Source organism: Acanthopagrus latus, chromosome 9 (genome assembly GCF_904848185.1).
Source record: "Acanthopagrus latus isolate v.2019 chromosome 9, fAcaLat1.1, whole genome shotgun sequence".
NCBI lineage: Eukaryota > Metazoa > Chordata > Actinopteri > Spariformes > Sparidae > Acanthopagrus > Acanthopagrus latus.
Window position 1 is genome coordinate 6,780,043 of NC_051047.1, and position 18,032 is coordinate 6,798,074.

General features: G+C 42.1%; 1 protein-coding gene across 2 annotated transcripts in view; it reads left to right on the forward strand.

The window, feature by feature from the left end:
* adcy5 (adenylate cyclase 5) overlaps positions 1-18,032 on the forward strand; it is a 91,185-nt gene that overhangs the window by 68,852 nt on the left and 4,301 nt on the right. The window contains exons 9-17 of one of the 2 annotated variants that reach the window (XM_037110203.1): positions 1,192-1,214; positions 5,626-5,785; positions 7,735-7,832; positions 11,910-11,997; positions 13,915-14,031; positions 14,170-14,331; positions 16,211-16,395; positions 16,510-16,530; positions 16,910-17,042. In XM_037110203.1, the coding sequence (XP_036966098.1) occupies positions 1,192-1,214; positions 5,626-5,785; positions 7,735-7,832; positions 11,910-11,997; positions 13,915-14,031; positions 14,170-14,331; positions 16,211-16,395; positions 16,510-16,530; positions 16,910-17,042 (987 nt within the window). The remainder of the gene's footprint in view (positions 1-1,191; positions 1,215-5,625; positions 5,786-7,734; positions 7,833-11,909; positions 11,998-13,914; positions 14,032-14,169; positions 14,332-16,210; positions 16,396-16,509; positions 16,531-16,909; positions 17,043-18,032) is intronic. The other variant, XM_037110204.1, reaches the window with a different exon arrangement.

Here is an 18,032-nt window from a genome sequence, read left to right on the forward strand (position 1 = left end):
AGCCAGAGCCTCTGTATGAAGATAACAACTTGATGGAAAGAGCTCCGTGAAGCAGCGATGTCCTGATCACATCTTTAATCTTTCACTCCTTCATATCACAGCTGCGCACTGAGGCGACAGTCACATTTTTATTAAAATACAGTAAGATAAAGCAATTTCAACCAGAGCTCTCTGCAATAAACCCTCAAAGGCAAATTAAAATCTTCATGTGCATTTCTATTTTCAGTTTGCTTGTTTCCTCATTGAGTGTAGAAAGAAGCTCCTGAACTATCTATCTATCTATCTATCTATCTATCTATCTATCTATCTATCTATCTATCTATCTATCTATCTATCTATCTATCTATCTATCTATCTATCTATCTATCTATCCATCTATCCATAGTCACTTATGAAAAATGAAAACTAAGAGTAACAGTAAGAGTGGTGTGTTATACATTATACTTCCAAGTGAAGCAGGAGCTGAGTGGCAGTAATTGATCATTATTTAATTTGAATCTTTGGCTCACATAATGATAATTCAGAAAAAAAATGTTGGATGAAGATAATAGCCCACAATCATCTCTCCAAACCAACAGGAAGAGTTATGACTTTAAAATAGATTCTCTTCTGTCGGGCTCTGACTCACTCTTCACTCTCGCTCGAGTGCTTTATGGGGGGAAAAAGCACAAGTATTTGTCCCCGCTCAACACTGAAACTTCTGCTTTTTCATCCCCGTCTGATTTGACTCGGTCTATCCCTCCATCTGATCTCAAGAGCTAGATTGAAAAATGTTCACTCCCTTTTTATAATTGCTTGTTGCTTGCTTTCTTTCTCACCGCGCAGAGCCGAGTATAGGTGAGACGGTAACAGAGCGGTGCCAATCTTCAGCCCAGTTTGACTTTTATTTCCTGCTCACTTGTTTGCAGCCACGGGGAACCTTTTCTTTCACACCTCCTGTTCTACTTCATTTTCTTCTTTGTGTCGGGCTCGTTATTATATCATCAGGCCTCCAAGACATGTTATAGTCAAAATCACAGTTCCAGAGGTGCATTTGATTTGATAATTATGTTCAATTGGACAAACTGATGTGCCATCTGGAAACAGGTGAAGAGTGAAGTTCCTACAGTCGGCGTTGCTGTCGGACTGATTCGACACTAGAGGAGGCCATTTCCAGCTAACTGTATTTTTCCTCTGTTTTCTGTCTTGCAGGGATTTGAAGACCCCAAAGACAAGTGAGTAGCGACTGAATCTCAACAGTGTTGACTCTTATTTTCTGTAAGCCTGCTCTGTTTTTTCCTATTGTGTTTTTTTTGCCATGAATTTGGTCTGTAAGAAGAGATGCTGGAAAAAGAACAGAATCGATGGGCCACTTCTAAATCGATTCCAAACTTGAGCCCAGAAAGGAAATGTAATTAGCGCTGTTGCCGACTGCTGAAAGGTCAGAATGAGTGGCTTTTACGTTACGTTCGAGTCACTTGGGATTCGTAATTGAATGAGGTCTCAGGTCAGAGATCAGATTACACTGACTGTGTATTTAAGGTGTACGAACCGTGGGAGCCGATGACTCCTCGGCTGTCTTATGAAGCACGTTTGCTGTGAGCTCACGCTAATGCTCCTAAAAACACATTAGTGGGAAACACATTATGGCTGATGTAAGCACCCAGTTTAGTCACAAGCCTGAACAAAGTACAGACGGTGACATTAAATCACAGTGCACCTGGTTACTGAGCGCAGGCGAGGCTATAGAGCCTGCGTCAGACAAGCGGCTACACACTACACACAATACATACTTTAAAAACATCACCTTAATAAAGTGTAGCAGAGTTGGTTGAACCCTTTCAGAAGTCGAGTCTGCTGGGTTTTTTTATGAGCTCACCTGATATATTATTTGAATTCATTCAACACTCCAGGAAAAGAACAGGGGATAGACAAAAGAATGTGAACAACTGATAGAGATCTGAATCCTAAGTGGACCCCCTTAGAATGATGTTCACGCCGCCCTTAATTTCCCAGTTATCTTGTTAACTGTGTGGTGAGCACTGCTTTCTGCCAAATGTAGAACAGTTTTGAGTATTTCACACGGGAGATTTCCATCTGTGCCTGTTTTTTTTCTACAGGGGGTTCAGTTGGACAAACTTGCAGCCAGTGCCTGAATCAGTGAATGACATTTCTTTTAAAGAACAGATACACCCTGCAGCATTGTTCCAATGCGCTTAATTTCAAAAGAATACATGGGACATAACGTATAGCAAGCAAATAAAGAAGTTAAGATAAAACAACAACATTAAAACAGTTGACTTTTAAAGGATCAGAGCCTGAACGATTCACAAGTTCTTGGTCTGGTGCCAATGCGGATACAAAATCAGATCTCGACATATTGGCGGATATATGTTCATTTTTTGAATATTGATCTGTCAGATGTAATTATCAAAGACTTGTGACAAAGATATTTAACAACAGGACATTTTACAGTTCAAAAGTAACCTTTATTCTGAAATGACATTACTCAGTTTGCCCACTGTTGATCAAACCTGGTGAAAGCACACCTGTGCAGTCCTGATGAAGCAGATTAGTTGGGTTTGTTGGTGGATAAATATTGATAAGTAATATGTAAGGATTTTTTTGTGTATATTATATAGTATTTTATTCTGTAGGACTGTTTAAGGTTAGAGATAAATACGAGGGCGTTAAAAACAGAAACCTGAACACGGAGCAGCAGCCAGTCATTAGCTGAGGCGTGAGATCACCTTACTGATGCCGTTTCTGTGTCCGTTATGTCTTGTCATGGTTTTTGACACCATTAATGTTCACCTGTGATCTTGCAGCTTTTCTGCCCGATGCATCTATGTATTTGTCCACAAAGTGCCTGAGCCTCTTCGGAGCGCTTTAAGTCATCTCATGTTGCCATAGAAACTCAGATCTGAAAGCCATGATTGTCAGGAAGTTTAATTAGCTCGTAACTGCTGCTAATTAGCATTCGACTTGATATGACGCACCTGTCCAGCAGTGTTTGTTATTGTGAAAAAAGTTATTTCAGAGTGCTCTTTCACAAAGTGTTTTGTCATTTTGTCTAAATTCAAAGATGATATCGTCTAAAGTCTGGGCTCCGGCGGGTAGAGATGTTCGTAAGGTGGTGCGGAGGAGGGGATGTTTAACACAAAGGCTGTCAGCGATCAGAAAGCTGCAGTCACTTATGAAGAAGTTGTCCTCCTCCTCTGTATCTGCGAGTTTGTTCTGCCGTCACACAGCGTCCACGCTGACAGCCTCTGCTCCGGGCTACAGCACAGATCCTGCTTCTTATGCTGAGAGGAAGTATATGCTGCGTTTTTGCCCTGCTCGACTAGAAAGCAGCACTAGATGCCATATCATAGCTTAGTTTGCAAATCTGTCTCCACATCTGGTGCGCTCAGAGGCCCGATGTTGACAACAATCACATTTTTAGTCCATTTATGAGGAGCTAGAGATTTGGCTGAGTCAGACCAATGACCTGAGGCAGACATTCAGAAGTGAAAAGTGGCTGCTACAGCCCCCAAGTCTTAATTTAGGGTTGCCCCAATAGTTTGAAGGGTAATATGAACCCCAATATCCCCGTTGATTCCAGCCAGGGATGCTTACTGCATGTTTCTCTCACTCGGTGTCTACTTCCTGTGACAAAAGCTCCAAAAATACTCCTAGATGTTATAAAAGACTTATTCATTTTACAGGCCCAGACATTTCATGGTAAGTAAATGGCATTTACCAGGCAACATCATGACATGATATCACCCCCAAACTTATACATCATTTAATGAAAATTGCCCACTTCTGCAAGTCAGTGAGTCAAAGCGTGTTTTCACGAATGTGTATCACTTCAGGAGATCAGTCCAACTCCAGAACAATTTTCCTAAATTTTTAGTCATTTAAATTTACATATTCTAGTAATAGCCCAGATATATTGCTGGTTTATAGCCAGTTTTTCTCCTTACTTTATTTTACTGAAAGAGCCTTTTGTACTGTGGTGATCAGTGTCTTCTGCAGCAGGAAACACAATTGCTTTTGGGTCCATGACAGCATGCAGTCGCCCAGATTTTAAACCAATCTGCTTCTTCAGTCGGGGTATTTTATGGCAAAGATTGGGTCAAAAAACTAAATTGTCATGCCTCTTTGTTGCCTTGTATTGTAGCCTCTCTGTTCAAACCACCGTCTATAAATGCATAAACATCTACTCATCTATTATTTTTTGGTTTGTAGAAAAATTTGATCGGTCTGATGAAAAATTGAGGCTTCTGTTGTCGCTGTCGGCACTTGTCTCAGTGTCCCCAAGCAGGTCAGATCAGCATGAGTCGCCATCTGCCACAGAATCTTAACAAACAACAACTTTACTAGTAGCAGCAGCACAGAGTCAGTTTTTATTTTTAAAGATCCCCTTGTCCAAACCAAAAAATATTTTTTTATCTGTTGTTCTATAAACAGTTACCTGATTTAAAATGGCATCTATCACCTCTGATGCTGTCTGTTATCAGAGAGAAAAGCTCTACAAACTCACAGCATACGACTTGCTAGACAGAAAACATCAGACAGACACTGATGGCTACTAGCTGGTTAACATAGTGGAGCATTTAGTGGTTGAAGAGACTGATTAAACGGTCTACAACAGGACTCAAAAGGCTTCAGGTTTACACATTACTCCCGACTGGCCAAGCACAGTACCACACATACATTGTTCTGCACAGTGAAACATCTGAGTCAAGTCACAGTTAGCAATAGACTGTAATCACACAGCGGCCATTTTCCCGTGACATCACGCTCAGGGTGGATGGCTCAGATGCAACACTGCTTCTCTCACGTGAACTGGACAAGTCGCTGTCATGTCACCAGCAGTCATCAAGATGATGGAGTGTGATAATGTGGTGGGACACTGACCCATATTTCATGGCATAGCAATATGTGACCTGACGTTAGCATTAAACTACTTCCAAGCTAACAATACGGTCTGAAAGTTACAGGTATGATAGCAAAGGCACACCGTCTGTGAGGGAAAATGCATTGGGATTTAACAATAATGTTAGCTAGGAAATGGTTGAATGCTAACGTTGGCTAAGATGCTTCAGAATATATAGTTTTTACCTTAAAATATGGCACCGCGTCCCCTCAGATCCAGCAGCATAACGTCATCCTACCATTTGAGTTTCTGTGTGAACATGACCCATCGAACACATATCCCGCTCTCATAACATCATATGTGCTGTCACACAGGCCTGACACATTCCACACATTATCGTAATCACTGTGATCACAGCAGCACGCCGTCTCCATCAGCTGCTCACTGCTCGTCGATGAAGCTGGAGAATCTCAATCAGTCATAGTGACACTTTGCAGATTGCGAGATTAGTCTAAGTCTGAGGGCGTGATGGTGTTTCAGGTCAACTGCCCCTTTTCATTTGGCGTAATAATTAGATAATTGTCGCTGTACCTCAGGGTGGGTTATTATTAAGGCAGCCACGCGGCAATTACAGGTGACTTCCAGTGCTTTCTAGCTTTTGAAAAGGTCGCAGGTGTTGAGAGTTTCCTGACAAGACACTGAGCAGACAAAGTTTAGCCGCAGAGCCTTTTTCAGTCGTCCCGAGATGTAAATGTCACCCGGTCTCTTCTTGTGTTATTCAGGCATTTCATTTTCAGAAACACGCAGGAGAACCTAAACCCAGAGGACGAGGTGGATGAGTTCCTGGGCCGGGCCATCGACGCGCGCAGCATCGACCGCCTGCGCTCCGAGCACGTCAAGAAGTTCCTGCTCACCTTCAGAGAGCCTGACCTGGAGAAAAAGGTTGGGACACACACACACACACACACACACTCAGTGACACACACTGCTAATATTGCAGCAAGTAATTGGCCGTGACAAGCAATCTTCCCTGTGCAAAAAGCTCTCTCCTGCTCACTCTTTTCTGTCCCTTGAGGAAGTCAGTCAAAGCAAAGTATAACAGAAAGGGAGGAACTGTGTTTTAAAGGAGGAGACGGACACTAAAGGAAAGAGGAAGTAAACTGCTTCAGACAGTGAAGGGCAGGCTGAGAAGAAAGGATAACTTGGGTCGTCACAGTTGTCACTTTTTCAAGTTTCTCCCTCTTTCTTCCTGTCACGGTAAAAAGTGTGAGGAAGTGGAAACTAAAAGCCGATCAAAGGGACTTTTGAACTGCCTGCGGAGCTGGTTTAAACACTGAGTCATGGCCGGGCACTCCACGGTTTGTTTGTTCCACAGAAATGACTTATTGCTCAACACTTTTCTTTTGTGCCAAATTTTTATCAAAACAATAATGTCACAGACCACTTCATATTTTGCCAAGCAATATGACTGGATAAGTTACTGGACAATGTTGTTTTCTTTCATGAATTAGTAGCACCCCAGACATATGACAGTTTACTCAACCATGTCTCAGCTTTTTCATTTCAATGATTTCACAAAACTAAATATGTAGATACCTTCGTGTCACTGGACAGAAACATTATTCTCACATTCTCATACCTAACAGACTGAATATGTCGACTGCCAGTGAATCACAAAACGATGTGATCTTGCAGCGTGGCAGAAACAGGCGGAACAATGTTGTAAGGTCACGGTTTGTTTGTAACTTCAGCACTGCTTGAGACGGAGCTGAACGATGTTGAAAGTTATCATAACTCATGGCTGAATTTCACTTTCAAACTGAACTATCCTACTTTGCCTGACTGTTTTGTTAGTTTGTTAAATGTCGACCTCAGTGCAGAAACAAACTGTGAAAAACACTGAGTTTCCCGACGGCGATAATAAGTAGAATATTTTTTTAAATGCTGTATCTTGATCAGAGTTCTCTGAAAATCAGTTCCTGAAAAATCCTACTCAACAGCTGCAATGCTTTTAAGCTCAAGTATGATTCAAGCTTACGGTTGGCGCAAAGCGGCGTGCGGCTCAGCCAAGAGTCACTGCTAGTCTCAGACTGGCACAGCTGTCATTTCCCCGCCCAGCACCATGCATGTTGCGTAAATAGCAAATGTACCTGTGCGCCCCTGGGTGCATTGGTCTTAAAGTGAGGTTTGGTCAGGCGCACTGATGGAGGATTGATATCTTGAGACAGCAGAACCAACAAAAAACTGGTCTGAAGTCAAAGTCGCAGTTTGATTGCTGATGTTTAACGTGCATTATCCAGACAGTGAGATGTGTCTGCACAGGCGGGTTCACACTGTTCATACACTCTGATTTTATGACTTGAGAGGCGTCTTTCATTTTCATGGATGCAGGAATGTCACTGTAACAAATACTGTGGCACATTTAATCAAAACTAAAGGCTGTCGCTATGAACTCTTCAAAGGAAACAGAATGAAACTTTTATCTTTAAAACTGAATATGTTTAGACAGGAAGTCAGGATTCATCAGGACAGCTGCTTCACTCCAACTCAACTATTTTACTGTGTGAGTCTGGACCTGTCCGTGCAGAGACAAGATAATCAAATATTCAAACTCTTGTCTTGTCCTATTTACTTTTTTATTGTTCTGGAACTTTACCAGCTCAAAACCTTCAACAGACTTTGCTTTCTAGTCTCAGGTCAAGTCAAATCTTGATAGAACAGCATATGGGGCCGGTGCTGGGGGAAGAAGTACGAAGAGGAAAAACACATTTTGTTTTTTATTTTGGCAAATTGATGTTTGCTCATATTTCAGTTTGCTTTCAGTGTTACACAAAAGAGGATAAATCAGATGTTTAAACGCTGTTCCCTTCTCTTCCTGTTCCCTCCTGCAGTACTCCAAACAGGTGGACTCCAGGTTCGGAGCTTACGTGGCCTGCGCCTCCCTCGTCTTTCTCTTCATCTGCTTCATCCAGATTGTCATTGTGCCTGCGTGAGTCACAACACTTTGAAACAGCCGAGAGCAGATTCATTGAAATATGCTCCCATTTCCAACTCCAATTTTTATAATTAAAAATGGGATGACAGTATTTTGGCTCCTCGCAGATACTCTGTCACCACTGTCATTTAGCCAGCAGCAGGCCTAACACAGATAGATGCTGCAGTCAGCCATGTGTCCCCTTTATGCTAACACCAGCATCCACTACTCTCAGTAATGTGTACTATCTCAGAGGGGACAGTAACAAAAAAAAAAAACAATTTAATATCAAATCATGAACGGCAGAGTGTGGGTGTTTTTGTTGCCGATTATAATTGTCACGAAGAACGATACAGAAAGTACATGGACAATTTTTAATTTGCAAGAAAGTGTGTGTAGCCGGTGAGACTGCTCACTGCTAATATGCACTGCTCAGGAGATGACTGTACGGAAGCCCTGAGGGGCAAGTGAGAATCATCTTTTCCATTTTCTGGGTATGATCTAAATCATTTTCTCTTTTGTCTTTAAGATTTGTGACCTGAGTTTTAAGTTTTAAGGATCATCTTTCTATGACCACAATAATCACTATTATAAACTGTAACATGTTATAACATGAAAAATGCTCATATCAGAATTTGAATAATACTACGTATGAAGCCATGAAATTGTAATTCTTGACCTGACTTGCTGATAATACACAATAGTCCTCCCATTAGACTAACGGCAGATTAGCGCCGAGTACAATGCATTTCTCGCAAAAACAAAGATGTAACAGTAATGCTACATAACTTGCTAACACATAATAGATGCATCTTGCTTTGATAGTGCAGCGAGGTATCAAAACTCAACTGGAAGAACATGGATGCTTTTGCTATTTAGGCCATGCGTAGTAGTGCACTTCAGCTTCTCGTGGTCAGTATGAGTATGACTAAGACAAACAGTTGCCAAAAAAAAAAACAAGCCTTTTGAAACAAAAAATAGTTTCACTCAGTTCCACAAAAACACAAAAACACATTTCTCCTGACATTTTCTTTTACATTTCAAATATTTTCAAAGATGAAAAGAAATGTCATAAACACAAGAGAGCAAATGATTTAGATCAGACTTAGAAAATGGATTACTAGAAAAAAAAAAAAAAAAATTCTCTCGCACCTTCAGGCTTCCGTATAAACAGGCTGCATGACTGCAGATGGGAAATTGTCCCCAGAATAGAGCCAATATCAATGAAGTATATAAACCATAACAATAAATGAACCTTTTTTAATATTCATTTACTAATCCTCCATACATCAACCTTTTGTATGGTACTAGTTTTTAATGACAAAGTTGTTGCTGATGAACAGTCCATTCGAGGTCTTGTATTATGTAGAATTGCTCTAGTTAATTACTTAGTACTTATTTTAGTCATTTTGACCACTTCTCTCTGTTTTAAATACATCATACTCTGTATAGAAATGTTTAGGATCTGGCTACATTACTGCAAAAGTTTCGAAAAGCCTCGTGTGGTCAGATCAGATGCGTCCCTGGACAGAGACTGTGTCCTCGCTGCAGCAGCCTGAGGCCCTCTGCAGCATGTCATCCCCTCTCTTTCTCTCCCTGCTTCCTGTCACTCTTCACCTGTCCTGTCCTTCAAATGAAGCCATTAAAAGGCCAAAGAAAGAACACACTGGAAATGTGAATGTATTTATAAACTGTGCAGCCGCGTGTTGCTATAGAGCCGGGTTAGTCAGGCAGTCGGTTCACAAGATGATGAACTTTAAACATAGAAAGCCATCAGTTAGAACCTGCAGGGGACTGTCAGAAAACAGCTGAAAGCTGGAAGTTACAAGGACCGATGCAGGGTTAGCTCATAACTGACCTCAGAGGCACTGTGTCCAGCTCTCTTTTCATTTTAATTGGACAATTAACATCACTACTCTCCCCTCATGGTCATCCCATGATACCGTCCTCAGTGCTCCCCATTACTCACCGCTGGCTGATTGCAGAGCACCCGTGAAATTCACTCCTGTGAGTCAGATAATCAGGCGGGCTGTTAACAAGCTGACAGTTCGGACTGATCCCCCAGACAACTTTATCTGGAGGTGACACTCACAGTGAGTGGACCCGTGATGTTGCTAATAATTCCTCAATGTGCACTGCACGAAGAGCAATAGGGCAAAGTTGAAACAGGAAGTCAAATTTCAGACATTTTACAGTCACACTTGTTTGCTTCTTTACATAACTTCAGCTATTATTGAAAAGGAAGGTCACACTTCATAATCACCAGCATTAGTAAATGGAACATTTATGGTTATTTCACTGTTAACAAACAATTAGATGTGCTGTAAACCATTTATTAATTAATTATTTATTGTAAAATTGCAACAAAATGTATGATACTGTGTAAACGGTCAAGAAGAAGTTCAGTGCTTTCACTCTTTTTACACACACCAGCACGTAGTACACAACCATGCACAAACAGGACCTATACACGTGCATTAGTGTATAGAGAGGTGTCAGAGCGAGAGCGCTGCGCCGTAAACAACAGCTGTAATCAGGCACCCCAGTGGGTTAGGGGATCAGTGCCTTGCTCAGGGGCATCTCGGGAGTGCCCAGGAGGTGAACTGGCACATCTCCAGCTACCAATCCACGCTCCGTACTAACCCTCCGATCTCCAAGCCGAGTCCCTACAGACTAAGCTGCTGCTGCCCCAGTGATGATAATAAATACTGTGTAGTTCATGCTGTGAGCATTATTTGGATGGCCATTATGAAGTTGAACCTTTACAATTGTTTGATAAATGTTGTACAAAGCATTGTGACTTAACTATTAACTAAAGCTACCATTTATCAAAGATGGTATTATGTAAAGTGTTTTTTTTTTTGAAGAACGATTTTTTAAAACAAAATCCTTCAAATGGCACTGACTGCTTCTAACTCATTAAGAATACCAGAATACCTGAATCTGCAAATATTTTGTCACTTCCCTGTTTAACTGCTGGACAGGAGACGTCTCCTGCTTTCCTGTGAAGCTATTTGCCAGTGTCACAGATCATGGTGTTAGGCCCGCCTCTTAAAATCTGCTTTTCAATGAGCACCGAGAAAATTAAGTGTCAGACTCTTCAGCTCCATCATCACACGGCAGGGCTCAAACATTCAGCTGGAGGAACAAGAAGAAAAACACACGTCTGGCTTTCATCTCATAACCAATTATTTAAGCGGCTTAATTAACCATTCATGATTTTCTTGGTTAAATACACAGTTAGTCCTTTATAAACAATGTCTTCTTTGAAAGTGCTGCTTCGACTGATGTGAGGCTCACATTAATAATGAACGGCGGCCTCTTTAACATGCCAGCTGTGGCCCATCTTTCCAAACCATCAGTGTGTGCCTTTAATCTTTGGAGCCTTGAAAATCCTGCACAGTGCTTCAGTCCTCACAGCACCTATCCATCTATCCATCTATCCATCTATCCATCTATCCATCTTTCAATCGCACATTCTTCCATCTTCAGCCCTACAACCAGAATTATGAAAGTGAAAAAAAAAGAAATGTGAAAAGTCATTTTCGTAGCACAAAAAGCTGAATACGGTTTTAAAAGAGAATATCAAATCAGAATCGGTGTAATTGCCGACGCGCAGCAGCCAGATTCAGAAAGCTCCGGCAGATTTTTGTCTCCAGGCGAACCCTCGCTCTCCTTCTTTATCTCTCCTGCGCTCACACTGCTCTCCCAGCCCATCTCTCAGTATTGATCCTCCTTAGCCTGCCTCTTTATTAACCTTTTTCCTCGATCCTTTCATCACACCACTCCCCCTCTCGTCTTTAATTCCCGTCCCTCTCCGTCTCCTTGCCCTCTTGCACCTCCCACTTTCTGTTTAATCTGTTTATTGAATCATTTTCAGTGTAATCACACTTTTTCTCCCCTGTTTGCTCTGGTCTCCTGTTGTTATCATTCTCTCTGTCATGCCCACACACACACACACACACACACACATACACACACACAGAAGGTTAAAGACAAGGTAAAGAGAGGCAGCCGTATTTGAAAAACCATTAAATGCAGCCAGAAATAAACACGGTATATGTAATGACATCCTGACTGTGTCGTCTGCAGCTCCAGTCTGATGATGGGCTTCTTCGTCACCTGTCTCATTATCCTGATGGCTGTCATGTTCATCTCAACTGTGTACTGCTGTTTCGGGGTGAGTCTTCTCTGATGTGATGGATGAAATTGGCAAATGAGATCAAATACCTTCATCTTTCCTTGTGTGATGAGAGACGAGGGTGATTTTTAAAAAAATAAGTCTTTTACAAGGTTGCAGTATCGGAGCATATTTGTCTCAGATGTCATCAAGAACAGAGCAGGGCTGACTCTTCTTTCTTTTTACTGAGCTTCAGTATCAGACATCACGGAGACAGATTGCGAGTTAAATCTTTCATCAGGCCGCGGTCTGATGCTGTGCTTTCCAGATAATGTCAGCGATCGAGGAAAATTTAAACCTAATCTGCTCTTGACCTCGTAGCGTAAGTTCTCAGCGAGAGTTTTTAAAACTCAGTTCCTTAATGCAAAGTGCAGATGTCACCGTTTGAAGCTACAATTTAGAGACTTTAAAGAGCTTGTGATTTAAAAATACCCATCAGATAAGCCCATCTCCTAAACCAACAGGGCTGACTTTGGATGTGGGATTTGTGTATCCCAGTCTGCCATGTTTCTGTCAGTCGACTGGTCGGTGCCTAATGGACGATCTGTCCGCTGCAGGTCTGGGTTGAAAATATGCTTTTTGTATTAGAGGTGTTATTGAACAGACAAGTCCTGACACAGCTTGTCACACAGCCGTTCAGTTCATAGCAATTTCACACTAACATGAGACTCTGTTCAGGCATGAATTTACAGGATTTTTTTTGTGTGCGTGTGTCTTTAGAATGGCAAAGTATTCACAAATGTAAGAGATAAAATGTCAGTGTTTTACAAAACAAACTTTTAGTTTTATGTTACCAAAATCGCAGTGTCCTTAACCTTAACCAAAGTCAATCCTACAGATCATAGTGTGTGACTGTTTCAGATAGTAATTTAGTATAGTATAGTATAGTATTCCTTACCTCAACTACAGTAAAGTACTTGTGATGTCTGAATGTGATCACAGACTGCACGTGAGCCCTGCTCTGGTGTGAGATTCCTTGACTTTGCACACCGGACCAACTCCCCATGACTCCATCACTGTTCAATAATGTAGAAAAATTATCTTTTTTGACAGATATAGATATAGATAGACACACATGATATACAGACAAACACAAGATTACACATGAGTAGAAATGTTCCCTCAATGGTTAAAAAACATTATAATCCCTTTCCCTGACTCAATCAGCTGACACATAAATGTATATATATAATTCCTTGATTCATAAAAGTAATTGAGTTTCACTCAGTCAAAGAAACGTAGTGCAGGGAAGAGAGATAGACATGGAAGCAGTATAACATGTTATACTGAGTAGGAACCTGGAAATATAAATACATAAACATCTTATTTACCGAAACATTTTATATGGACACATCACACTCACATGTCCATTTGTGGGCAAGTTAATTTCCTTTTTCACTTTCTGAAAAATGTTTGACACAGTTGTTAACCCTTTAACAACTGTGAACATGCGGGAGGATTTCACAGTCTCTCTCTGTCTTTGTTGTATGTGTGTAACTCAGCGCACTTTAAGACAGGAAGAGGAAGGGTAATGATGCCAGGAGGCAGAGCTCGTCTCTCAAAGGAGGCTTGTTTCTATCCATCTCCTGCTCTCAGCACCTGCTGACAGGTCAGGAGGGACGGAAGAGATTTGTGGAGCTGCTTTTGATGGTTTTCACTCATCATGGTCATGGATCTATTCCTGAAAAAAACACAATCTATTCCACCGGTCCAGTGACTTAACAAACAGAGGGTATTTTTGGAGTCAGAAGTTGACCATTCGTTATTCAGAAACTGACCTGCAATTTAGTGATGTATTTATCTCATGGCTGCCGGTAAGAATCAACAAAGTAGATCAAATAAATCTTTCTCCTCCTTTTTGTCTGACTCTACACATCACTCACTCCTTTGCTCTGTCTGTGCCTCTCGTGCTTGCAGCTCTTCCCGGTCCCCCTGCAGACTCTTTCTAAAAGGATAGTCCAGTCCAGACTGAACAGCACCCTGGTGGGCATCTTCACCATCATCATCGTCTTTCTTTCTGCTTTCATCAATATTGTAAGTTCTCCCTTTTCCCAAATGAGTAATACTTTTCTACTCATGTGACAGTCTTCAAAGCACCGAGCATTTTGCTTCGGCTCTGATTGGCAAAGGTTCTACTCTGACGTGCCCTCACTGACCTTTGACCTCGTTCAGTTCACCTGCAGTAACCATGATCTGCGGAGCTGCATCAAGATGGAGCTCAACATCAGTCGGGACAGCGTGACCATCTGCGACGCCTGCCGCCTCAACTACAGCCTGGACACACAGGACAACCCCTGTGGAGAAGACGACGCCCTCATCTGCAGCTTCCCTGAGGTACAGGGCCCTGCAGGGTGCTTTGTTCTGTGTGTGTGTGTGTGTGTGTGTGTGTGTGTGTGTGTGTGTGTGTGTGTGTGTGTGTGTGTCTGTGTGACAGCAGCACGGTTACAAGGTTGCAGACATAAAACAAACAATTAAAGTGGGACAGGTAACGGCTGAGTCTTCAAATTTCAGTACATACATAATCAACACTTCAGATGCAGTTAGTGAGACCAGCTCCTCAAGATTTAGGCAACTGTGTAACTGATTCCATGCAGAGGGAACAGCACACTTAAATGGCCTTTTTCCAAAGACGACATTCTACTACATTTCTAAATGATGTGATCCCAAAAACAGCGATGTAAATAGAATAAAAATAACAATGGTTGAGTCTTTGAGTGAATAAGTGCACCATCGAACGCAGGTATACAAAGAGCAATGGTGAGTAAGGGCTTTAAAATGTGTAATAAATCTCAGTGCTACATGGTATCCAGTGTGCCTGGTCTGGTGTAGATGTGTGGCAGTTTACTACAGTGTCATTGGCTTGAAAGCAGCAATTTGCATTTGAAACGTTTTGATTGAGACAGTTGATATATATATATATAATGAAAACTAGGTTCCAAGACCGATCCTTGGGGAATGCGCTTGGATACCTTCTGTCTGCTCACACTGAGATCTGCCAGGTGGAACATTTTCAAAACCAGTTTTGTTTTGACAGTCCTGCACTGACAAGTTGATTTGTGATCAAAAGTACTTTGGAGGGCTTTTTTCAAAGCAAAAGTAAATGCAGTCATGATCCACGAGTAGCCTTTGAATGGAAACATAAGATTGCGCTAACGAAAGTTCTCATTCACTCTTTTACCTTGTTGCTGGCTGTAACTCACGTTGATCATTTCCAGTGTCAACAAAAGAAGAGCCACGTCATCCAGTTTGTCCCATCAGCTTAACAGTCTAGTTGGCCGCATCACTCGGCTGGTTTGGTCTGATAGTCAGTGAGGTACTGTAAAGACTGCAAACAGAAGTAAGAGGACATTAATCATGATCTAAAATCATCAGATCACACAGCCATAGTTCATTCTGTGCTTTACTACAACAAGCATATTTATGCAGGCGTACACAGGCACATTTATCGGTGCCATGAACTTGTGCAAGTACGGGAAATGGGCCAAAACAGATCTACTGCAGTTGGTGGAAAATTAGGCTTTTTCAAAGTTGAGCTAAGATGAGAAGCCAAATTGTTCGAAGCAATAAAGCTAATGAATGTTAGCTATGTCGATCAAATAAATCTGTTTCAAATGTTTAGCCTCATTTGCAAAAGAGACTTAAGTGCTGCTGCACGTCTGGCACAGAAGCACAAGACGCCAGCAGGACTGAACAAGAACTCGCTGGCTTCGTGTGTCTCTCTGCTGTGTCCAGGGGTTCATTAAATCAGCTTGCGCTTCGTCATGCCTACATTTGCTGCATATTCTGACAGTCAAGCTGTCTAATCCTGAGGCAGTGGGTTTGTCTAAATGTCAGATGAAAAACAGCTCTGTGTGGCTGTAAAGTAACGCCTCATGTGCGTCACTGCTATTATAACGAGAGCGGAATGAAACTATTATAGTGAAGCACTTGTGGTTTATTGTTTTTGAAGATTTCAATGTGATTCTTCTGACAAGTGATATAATTTGAACAGCAGCAGCACAAATGGGTGCTTAGTGAGGGTTACTGCAGGTATAAATGTTAACATTCGGTTTGCACAGTAATGTAACAGTTAAGTGGTTAAAATTGTGGGTTTATCAGGTGTTTTATAAAGTGCCTGGGTGTGACTCATTCAGTCAGAGCTGTGTGTTACAGAGGAAACGGTTTGCCCATCACGCAATAAAACAAATGTACCTTTTCCCAACCTCTCCCTCAGTACTTCTCGTCCTGCGTGCTGCTGAGCCTGCTGGCCTGCTCCGTCTTCCTGCAGATCAGCAGCATCGGTAAACTCTTCCTCATGCTCTTCATCGAGCTCATCTACCTCCTCATCCTGGAGGTGCCCAAAGTCAGCCTCTTTGACAACCAGGACCTGCTGGTGATGGCCAACGCCATCAACGTTTTGTGAGTAACTTCGTCACTGTTGCGCGCGCATGTGCGTGTGCGTTGTTGAAATCTTTGACCGTGTGCAGATGTTCTGACCTCTGATTGGCTCTTCTCTCTCGCCCCTCCACACAGCGAGCACATGAATGGAACAAGGTAAGACTGATGGCAACTTCCTGTTACCACAGAGAGCCAAAGCATCACCTCTGTCAGCCGATTAAGCTAACGGCATCATTATCACTGTGCTGACACAAATGTAGCTGTAATGACCTGCTGGCAACAGATGCTAGCGCTAATGAGCCAAGCCATTTAGAGGGCAGCTTGTTTTTTTTGTCACAGTGTTCAAAGTCCATCCCCACACCCACAGAGTGTAACCTTATGTTACGTCTGTGTTTGATGAGCTGGCAGTTTAGTGCTCGTCCATCTGAAAACCTAATGGGTGTGTGTACATGTGTGTGTGTGTGTGTGTGTGTGTGTGTGTGTGTGTGTGTGTGTGTGTGTGTGTGTGTGTGTGTGTGTGTGTGCTGAACTCCAGCTGTGAAGTAGACTCCAAGGTTCCTCTGAAGATCATGACCCCGGTGGTCATCACCGTCTTCGTTCTCGCACTCTACCTTCACGCCCAGCAGGTGGAGTCCACAGCGAGGCTCGACTTCCTCTGGAAGCTGCAGGTCAGTTTCTGGTGTGTGTGTGTGTGTGTGTGTGTGTGTGTGTGTGTGTGTGTGTGTGTGTGTGTGTAAGAGAGAGAATTACTTTTTACTATTATGTAAAAATCTTTTAATTTTGATGGTTTCAACCTGGCTTAGGGTTAAGGTATGTCTCCAGGGAATTAATGCAAAAAAGGCAGATGGCAACCTAGGGCCCAAATACATTTATTTAAAAGTAGTCACTGCAAAAAAAATGTATCATTTGAGTATCACATACAGTTGTTTCAAAAGGTGGCTTTGAGGAGGAAGGCAGCTGCACCAAGAAAACACTAAACAGTGTGTCACAAAAGAAGTGAATTTAATTTGGATCATGTGGATGGACGGCGGAGGGGTGCGTTGTGCTGCAGCAGTGGTCTGGGAAGTCAGAGTGTGGTTGTGCCTCTGCATCTCTACTGGAATCCATTGCAGCTGTCACAAACCCAAATGCTGCCGTTCTCCTCAGAGAATGAACAAGCCGAAAACTTTCTGGCATAACCTTTCAGGCCTGCAGGGAGCCAGTGTTTGATGCACAGATGATTCTAAGTGAAGTGTGTATTCAGCAATCAGACAGTGTCTTCAGGGATGCTCCGGGGTTCTGACATCTCGTGGAGTTACTGAAGCAGGTTGTGCTGCCTGCGATTGGTAATCCAGTCGAGGGGGTAAACAAGTTATTTATCTAAAAAAAAAAAAAAAAAACCCTCCGAGCTGCTGGAGGGCTCTTTATTTCACAGCTCACTGCTGTCACTGATGGTAATTGTGAGGGGGGTAAAAGTTTAAGTCTCGAGTTGTTCTCGATCTTGTGCAGTGTTTGTGAAATAAGTGTAAAAATTGGCCAGAGGATGGTGTCAGAGTACCCAGGAGCAGAAGTAACTGTGCACCCTAATTGACAGCATTCCATTATCATGTCCACAAGGAACCTTAAACATCTGGACTATATTTTGTTATAATCCCTCTGGAAGATGTCAAGATATTTCA